Raw genomic sequence first — 8,733 nt, 5'->3', positions numbered from 1 at the left:
CCCCCCCCCCCCCCCCCCCCCTTTACCTGTATTGATCTCTTGTATATTAAGTCCTCTATTAAGACCTCTATTATCATTATTGCTATTACTATATTTTTTTAACTATTTAATAACCTGCTGACAGTAGAACTGTGAAGTTAAGAGCAATGCTAATGTCAGTGCCTAGGAGTTCTAGGCGGAAGTGATCTCACCCGTGAAGCAAGCAAGCAAATACCAAAGACAAAGGAAGGTGATGGAAGTTGATCGGCCATATTAGTTTTTGGGTTACAAATCAGCCCCATTTCTCTCATTCTCTTGATCTTTTCCTAATCACTATTGTTTCCCTCTGTCATGCAGCCATACTAGGAGCTAATTAAATCAAAGTTCAGTCATTTTATCGTTTCTCTCCACCGACACAAGTCAACAGTTTATATATGTACCGTACATGTTTTATTTGTTCGCCTTGTCGGTTGGTATCCATGCTATGCTTCTCGTACATATGCCTCTCCCCGTAAACCAAGTCTGATCAGGGATCAAAATCACAGTCTATCTAGTATGGAAGCATGCAGGAAGCTAGCTAGCTAACCAAACCATAACACCTGTATGCCAGCTAGAGGGAGTGTGTCAAGATTAACCTTGGAACTCCAGTAATTGCCTACTTGGGTAGGTAATATACTAGGGCATGATCTATAGGTCACATGACTGACCCAAACCTAGGTACATACATTGTCTTTGGCATCATCACTACCTAGGTATCCATTTTCGATACGCCCATCATATGTCATCATCGTCACGGCTGCCTATCGAGTTTATGTTAGATTAGCAGGCATTCATGGATGCAACACCAACATGAGATGCAAGTTTACCTGGCCAGTCGGGGGGCCTTTCTATCTACATCATCTATGTCTAACAACAATTCTCGACGATCTAATTGACTGACTGATCGCAAGTTCAAACAAACAAACCGACTATCATGAAATCAGTATTCTCTTCATCCTGGCCTAAAGACGTCGTCAACTCTTCTCCTCATCAGCCCGATGGATCTCCCACCAAAGCTCCCTCAGGCCTCTCGACGTATTTCCTAGACGCCCTCCCCAACGAAACCGAATATCGCGAATTCAGCAGCAGACGCAGCCTGCTAACAGCCTTGGATGCCCCTCGCGACAATCTCTGCGACGACCTCACGCGGTGCCAGTACCTCGTCTTCGCGCACGTGCCAGCAAGGGACTTCATCAAGGTCGTCGACGACGCCTGTCCCGCGAGCAAATACGCCCGAGTCTCGGGGTACGACACGGTGACGGGGGCGCTGGTGTTCAAGGTCCGGGCGTCGCCCGATCATGAGGTGTCGAGGGCCGCGTTTGACAGTCTGTTCTACGAGAAAATCTATACGATGATGGATGATCCTTGGGAGAAAGGTGTCTGTGGGCTTTGATCGACGACGTGGGCGGTTGGCCCTTTTGGCAAGGAGGCGGATAGCTGTTGGGCACCCTGGCCGACACATCATCATGTCAGCTTTGTCCTTGAGGCGGGACTCGCAGAGTCGGCGGATCGGCTGGCGTTGGAAGCCAGAGCGTGGCTGGAGACCGAGGGCTCGACCGTGCAACTGGCTGTTACCCTGCTGGTCAACAGGGATCGGCCAGAGATTATTCTTCAGCGCTGGGAACGTCCCTTTACGACTGCCACGCAGCAAGTCAAGATTTTTCGTTCGCACGGTACGACCGTGGTTACCGAGGAAGCCTCGTTCTGCCATTTGAAAAGATCTTCTCACGGCCTGCGGATCCGAGCAAGCCCTTGCAGCAAGATGTCAAGCTGACTCGGCAAGACCTGAAGGATCTCGCAGAGGATATCTGGAGGACGCAGGAACATTTCCTGCCGCGTGAATGAATGAGTAAAATCAAACCTATCACTAGCCACGTTAGCGCAAGGTCTAGCTGGTTGATGGTATCTATCAGGAACTTGATATTTCAAGATGGTTACAGTGTAACTACCCGTAATGAGATTTCCCCCTTTCTTCTTGGAAAGGGGCGATCAAGATAATCAAGATAGATCTCTATGTGATGGGATGCCAGCCGTTGTGTCTCACCCAGTCGATCCCTGAATAGAGACGAAATCAATGCCCCTGTTGGAAGTAACTAACCGAGCAAGGAGCAACTGGTGGATGGATGAATTTATTAAAGAAGAGAATAGGCAAGCATTCTCTTCACCATAATATTGCATCTTCAACAACCTCATCTGCAGTCAGTAAATATCACGCATGTATTTCTATTAACAACTCCATCTTGCAATTCTTCGTATCACTTTTCCCTGCTTCCTGCTCTCTTTCTTGCCAAACACACACAAACACCAAAACTCCATGCTGAAATGTATGCATATCATATCATATCATGAATGATTAAAAAAAAAAACGAAAAACGAAAACCAACTGAGAAAAACAGCCCCATGACTATGTATGAACCAGAACACAAAAAGAACATAGACATAATAAGTATCTATCTCATATACCAATCAATAGCCCGCATGCACCAATGCATACCTCTGGTGATCTGATCGATGATTTCGATACGAAGGACGATAGGTAGGAAGGTCATCTACTCGGCGAAATTCCGCAACTTGGTCAATTCGTCCAGCAGCTCCTGCAGGTCCGCATCGGAGATTTTGTTCTGCAAGCTGGGAATCAGGGATTTGGCTTCTTCGGCGTTGTCGCAGCATAAACTGCCTGTTTTTGAGATCTGTCAGTAGCAACTCTTATCGAGTAACAATCGAACAGAACAGAGATGGGGGAAAAGAAAAAAAAAAGGAAAAAAAAAACGGAAGGAAGAAACCAACCTAGCTGCGACCTCTCAAACATCTCCAACTCCGTATGCGAATTGAGCAGGCGCTCCACTGCCTTGATGTTCTCTTCGTCCTTGAACCGCGCAAACACCTCTAAGTAGTCGAGCGTCTTGATCAGATTCCTGCGCGCAGATCAGTCCACTACCGTCCTTGCCTCGAGAAAAGCAGCGAAGGACGCAGGCTACTTACTCTGACTCCTCATATTTCTTCCCGCTTCGCCGCTTGTTCTCCAGCACCTTGTTGATGACGAGACGCGCTTCGGACAGGGAGAGCGTGTGCGTGTTCTGGTCCTCGCCCAGTTTCAGCGTCGCGGCGGCTTCGAGGTCCGATTGGGGGACGACGCGCTTGCGATGGGTTGGGGCTGGTAGTTGGACGTTGCTCATGTTGCTGTCTGTCTTCTGTTTCAAAGGGTGATTGCGATGTGACCAGAGCGCTGGCTACGGACTCAGAAATCGGAGAAAAAGCTATCGTTTATTTTCAAGCGAGCGTATAGTAGAAGTCGGATATCAAGCCTGTCCAGGCAGATAGATAGAGTGGCAAAATGCAAGCAGTTGAAGAAGTATCTATAATCGAACAAGATAGGATAGGTATATGCGGGGAGGCACAGAGCTACCTAGACACTGCAATCGGGAACTTTCCATCGGAGGCGGGATCTCCAGATCGGGCTTGGCATGGCGGTCAGCGGACAATCTTCGCCCAGGCTCCAGCCAACCCAGGCTGCCCAGCCCAGCACAGCCTCACCCATCCTTTCAGCCTATGGGTAGGCATCCAGACCTTATGTGCACTTTTGTCCGAACATCAAAATGGAGAACTGAGATTCGGACAGATGAGCTGGAGCATGTAACAGGGGTCAGGTCAGTTGACATTCTGCTATAGAGGTAGCCATATAGCTATCGTGTGTACTTCTGTCTGAACATCAATTTAGTTCACATTAGCTAAGATGTGAGGTCAGATGGGGTCAGGTGACCTTTAACCTTACCTAGGGTTAGGCATACAGACCTCCTGTGCACATCTGTCCGAAAATCAACATGAAAAATGGCATGTCGGAGAGACCCCAAAATCAGATTTTTGATGCGAGGTTTCTGGGTCACATGACTTGAATATTTGGGTTAGTGGGTTAGCATACCGCCTTCTTCATGTGGTAGTGGAAGTACACCGCCATTAGGCATTCTGCCGGCAGAAATACCTACAGTATTTCCAGCTTGATACTAATTTGTATTCGCGAATTTATCTGAGCAAATAAATGGTCTACCTAATTCCTCATCTCATTTCTAACTGCTGCTGCTCAAGAGTTAATATGATGAGATTTATTTGAGAACCTGAGCATTGCTCAGAGGTCATGACTGTTAGTGATGTTCTCTCTAATTTCCGCTCTATTAATGGTTCTGGATCGACGGTTAGTGGCCTGGACCTACAAACGAAGAACTCGAGAATGATATTTGACAAGCGGGGTATCAAGCTGATTGAATTTTCTATACTATGCTCTACCTAAACCTACTATTCCAGACGCCTTCCAATATGCAATGCAAAAAGCAACGAAGACTGCTGCAGCAACCTTCTCACATATGTATCTATTTATATACTTTTGAACGCTACCTCCCGCGGCAGACGGAAGCTGGCGCAGAACATCTGCTTCTTCGGACTGACCAGTCTGACGTTGTGGATCTCCAACTCCAGGTCTGGATTCCCAGATCCACCCACCGTGTCGTCCGGCGTGATGGTGTAGCCGATCCGTTCGGAAATCCGCTTGCAGATGTCGATGTGATCGTCCCGCTCTTCGTCGGAGTGCCCCGAAAAACAGTACACGTGGATCATCGGGAGTTTTCTGTCGGTGTGCGGTTCGAAATGGGACTCCTTGCCTGCGTATAGCCCGATAAACGCGTCGAGGAATTCGATGGCTGTCGCGGGAAGATTCATAACGTAGTGGTCAACCGTTGATGGACGAACGAAGACTTGGGGAGGAGGCACGCTCTCCTTGCCATCATCGTTCTTCTTCCTCTCTCGTCGCGACTTTTGCGCGATCGTCACTTTCACGGGTTCCGATTCGAGCAAATCCCGAGCCGATTTGCGAATGAAGTCCCTCCCGTCCATGTTGAAGGCGGTGACGAACTCCCTGACCTTGTTTCGTTTGATCGCATCCTCCATCACCTCCCAGCCGTGCGGGTTGAGATCGTTGGCCCAGACAAAGATCCTCTTCTTGCCGGCCGGGACGGCAAACGGTCCCACGCCGGCCATAACATCGCACACCATCTCGCCTTCGTTGAATTTCTCCACCAGCCGACGGTGCTCCGTCTCCAAGCGGCTATTCCAATACACGCGAGAGAAGTCGAAGCGGAATTCACAATCTTGCTCGTGCACGACAACATTCAGGTCATTATCGCCGGCAAGGACCTCGAATGGAAAGGTACGGAACTCGCTGTGGGAGCCCACATCTTCCGTCTTGTTGATCACGGTGCGGATCTTGGGGTTCTTATCCTTGAGGATCTCGGCGATGAGATGTTTGTACGGCAGATATTTTTCGCGAAGGTTCAGGTGCACTTGGCGAGAGTCAGCAACTCGAAAAAGAAGATCTCATAAACAGAGATTGAGACATACAAACATGTCCTGTCTGCGTAAAGCCTACCGGTGTCTCTCCCCCAAGTTCCTCTTCCGGCAAGATTGAGGAGATGATATCGTCTAGACGTGTCAGTTAGCTCGGAAGAAGTTCAAGGCATTGGCAATTCATACAATAGCTCCAGTAATCGTAGTCCAGTTCAAGATTGTAGGGTCCCAACCCTACAGTGCCTTTTTCCACCAATTCATTGATCGTAGGGGACCACGTCGTCGCATCTGAAGAAATAACCCATTAACCTTGATTCTCTTTTCCTCAATTTTCTACACAGGAACGAGGAAACAACACCCACCATCATGCTTAATCCCCTCCCGCAGTATAAGACACTTCCTCTCCTGACCACCGTCATTCGATTTTTTCTCCCCCTCCGCCTTCTCCGCCGTCTGTCCCGCAGGAGGTGCCGATGCAGGCGCCGTTCGAATAATATTCAGCCTCGGCAAAGCCAACAGATCATGACTCTTCGCCAGCGCGCTCCGCACGCGCGATATGTTGGAGTTCTCGAAGACCGTCGCGGCCGAGATGGGGATCGTCTTGCGGAAGAAGGACCGGTCGAGAACGCGCATGGCGCGGTTGACGGGGGGGCGGAAGAGGGGTGGGAGCATGTCGCCGTTGCTGTCGCCGTTGCTGTCGCCGTCTCTCTGGAGGGAAGAAGAAGGAGGGGCGGTATTCGAGGGAGATGGTTGTTGTTGCTGGTGTTGCGAGTCCATTGAAGTCTTGATAAGAACGCAATGCGGCGGCTTCTGTGAGTAGACTAGACGGGAGTTTTGGAATCAGAGACGGGGTTTTTTATTATATTTCCCACATTGACTGAGACAGTACAAATTCCTGGATTTAAGTAAAAGTCCAGTTCAAGAAACGATCCGATATCTTATTGCTAAGGGGAAAAAAACGAATTCTTCATTGGGCAGTTTTAAGTCCCCCTCTTTTGAGTCAAAACTTTAGTTGCGATTCGAAACTTTTGATTTGATCTTGTTCGACACGTGACGTCTCCGATTTGTGATAAGATAAGGAAATGAATGACACCGACAGGATCTCCGGAGTACTCTGAACTTGGTCTCCGATCAAAAAATCATTCATTATTATTGAGTTATATCAGGGATAATAAGCAATACATGTCGGGGAAAAAGAGAAAGTCAAACTGTCATAAATTGTCATATTCCTCGTAACTAAAACAGGGGTATCCTGAACAAGAATCCTAACTATTAACTGTCCGGCCAAAACATAATATCCACTCTGAAATCCAACCCAGTCAAGAGTCATTTTCCGTCTTAAGTCCCGCGATAACAGCTCTCTCCATCTCCCTCTCTGCTTCCAACCCCTCTATCCGCTCGTTCAATTCTCTGATCTGCTCGTCCTTTTCCTTCAGCGCCAATCTCGTTACCTCGCGCCCGCGGATGATGCCTTGCGTCTTCAGATCGTGTCTGTTCAGCAGCGCTACGAGTTCATCTTTGGCCTTTGTCGGAAGCACGACATCATGCCGGTCAAGTAGTGAGAGCGTTTCGGCGGCAAGAGTTGATATCTCGGCGGAGGAATGGGCAGAGAGCATATTAGTGTAGCGACGTGGGGTAGGAGTCGTCGAGATCTCAACTGACGAAGGCGGCACACCGCCGACCTGTGAGGCAGAATGTGACCTAGGCGTGGAGCAGAGCTCTATCGTAGAATGAATAGAGACTGGATATTTCGTAGGACTGTCGTGTTCCGTGTCCATGAGCTTTCTCTTGCCCGGTGAGGTGATCGTAGCAGTCCGAGGCGCTTTCCGGGGCGTTTCCAGGCCGAAATCGGGTTGCTTCAGCGGACGGCTCAACAACTGTTGTACCTCCTCGTCGAGGTCATCGTCCCAATCAAACGAATCCTCATCTACCGGTAGATCTTGGCCTCTTCGTCTCTTCGAAGGCGTCCTTTCAACCTCTCCTTCTCGCACATCATCACATTGACGACTACCAGTCGCCGGTGTAAGAAGGCCGCCACGAGATTGCACAGCCTTTGCAGGGGTTTTATTCGGCGTGTCCGGCTCCGATCGCGACTTGGAAAGGACTGCGAATTTCTCCCGGGTTTTCGCCTGGTCTTCCCATAGAAAGAACTTGCAGCGTTTATCCTGCGGTTGTTGACAGGTATAGACTGGAGCAGAATATATAATGTCAGGATAAGTCCGACAATACAGTAATGAGGTATCCCAACTTACACCACCGTCCATGATTCACGCCTCCATTTTTGGTCTGAAAGCGGTCGGCGGGCAGCCGGGGCTCGCAATCGCAATGCCAGACGCCGTCGATAAAGCGCCCGCGCCACGACTTCGTCGCTCGAGGGGACCCAAAGTTGCGGCAGCCAGTTCCTTTAAACATTCTTCAAATAAATGCCAGGTGTTGTGGCCATGTAGCCATACTAGATGCAGTGTTCTTGACGGAAGCAAATCGATACATGTATGTGGTTAATGATGAATGTCGCTATGGAAACTGGCGGCGTTATCGTTTGCGGCGGGCCGGAGTCAGCCCCCACCCAAGCTCCAACCGGTGGGGATAGTTACATCTGCGGAGTACTCTGTATGTCTCTCTCCTATCGTAACAGCAAGAGTTTGAACAAGCTCAGTTACGTTGCAAGAATGACACGAAAGAATATATATATATATAAATATAGCAAAAAGCTCACACTCGAGGTCTCCCTTTCGGGACCTACCTGCAGGTACTACGAAAACCCCCGAAGTCTTACTTACTACCTTCCAGCAGACAAGGAAGGGGATTTTACAACCGCGATCATCACGCGTTTCGAACAGGAGAACCCCAGCGGGCGAGGATCGAACTACCCATTTAGCCAGGGGCCCCAGTTCTGTCGAGGGAGGACACCTTTTCGACGGTAGATATGGGTAGATATGGTGCTAGAGTTTAGGCAGTATGGTAGGTAGGGAGGATGGGCTCGAGGCTGGAGGCTGCAGTCTGCAGTCAGAGCAGAGATAGGTGCCTAGGTAGGAGGTTTATGAAGAGATCCTTTTATTGTTTTCCTAACTTGTACGTCACTTCAATGTCTGTGTCTAAAAAAAAAAAAAAGGGAAGAAAGATGGGACCTGGGGGTATCATCAACAAGGGATTGGAATCGAGATTTGATTTTGTGTAAGACATGCAATGATGGCGCCTTCAACATCTCTTTGATCCAAAGGAAAGATTTCCCGACAAATGGTATGTATGTACATCATCCCATTTAGTTATTACGTACTGTACTATGGTGGAAGTTCATAAAGCTCCGGCGCCGTGTGGGTCGAGGAGATCGACTCCTCCGAGTCAGAACGGGAGGCACTTCTGTTGCGGTGATTATGATTA

General features: G+C 49.0%; 4 protein-coding genes across 4 annotated transcripts; 1 reads left to right on the top strand and 3 right to left on the bottom strand.

Annotated features, from left to right (window-relative positions):
* Window positions 1-952: 952 nt before the first annotated feature.
* Window positions 953-1,411, top strand: VTN77DRAFT_1073 (uncharacterized protein; the record flags this gene model as incomplete). The annotated part of the gene is made up of 1 exon (XM_069416765.1): window positions 953-1,411. One exon carries the CDS (start codon window positions 953-955, stop codon window positions 1,409-1,411), a length of 459 nt encoding a protein of 152 aa, XP_069273102.1.
* A 1,156-nt stretch (window positions 1,412-2,567) lies between these two features.
* Window positions 2,568-3,194, bottom strand: VTN77DRAFT_1072 (uncharacterized protein; the record flags this gene model as incomplete). Its single annotated transcript, XM_069416764.1, has 3 exons — window positions 2,568-2,695; window positions 2,806-2,933; window positions 3,001-3,194. 3 exons carry the CDS (start codon window positions 3,192-3,194, stop codon window positions 2,568-2,570), a joined length of 450 nt encoding a protein of 149 aa, XP_069273101.1.
* Window positions 3,195-4,386: 1,192 nt separating this feature from the next.
* Window positions 4,387-6,129, bottom strand: VTN77DRAFT_1071 (uncharacterized protein; the record flags this gene model as incomplete). Its single annotated transcript, XM_069416763.1, has 4 exons — window positions 4,387-5,348; window positions 5,407-5,487; window positions 5,539-5,640; window positions 5,715-6,129. The coding sequence occupies 4 exons, from the start codon at window positions 6,127-6,129 to the stop codon at window positions 4,387-4,389; spliced, it is 1,560 nt and encodes a 519-aa protein (XP_069273100.1).
* A 542-nt stretch (window positions 6,130-6,671) lies between these two features.
* VTN77DRAFT_1070 (uncharacterized protein) lies at window positions 6,672-7,764 on the bottom strand (the record flags this gene model as incomplete). The annotated part of the gene is made up of 2 exons (XM_069416762.1): window positions 6,672-7,540; window positions 7,605-7,764. 2 exons carry the CDS (start codon window positions 7,762-7,764, stop codon window positions 6,672-6,674), a joined length of 1,029 nt encoding a protein of 342 aa, XP_069273099.1.
* Between the last annotated feature and the right edge of the window lie 969 nt (window positions 7,765-8,733).

The sequence above is a fragment of the Rasamsonia byssochlamydoides genome (assembly GCF_041956645.1).
Source record: "Rasamsonia byssochlamydoides strain NRRL 3658 unplaced genomic scaffold VTN77scaffold_116, whole genome shotgun sequence".
Lineage (NCBI taxonomy): Eukaryota > Fungi > Ascomycota > Eurotiomycetes > Eurotiales > Trichocomaceae > Rasamsonia > Rasamsonia byssochlamydoides.
The sequence above is the reverse complement of the archived record's forward strand: the minus strand, read 5'-3'. Positions and strand labels throughout refer to the sequence as shown.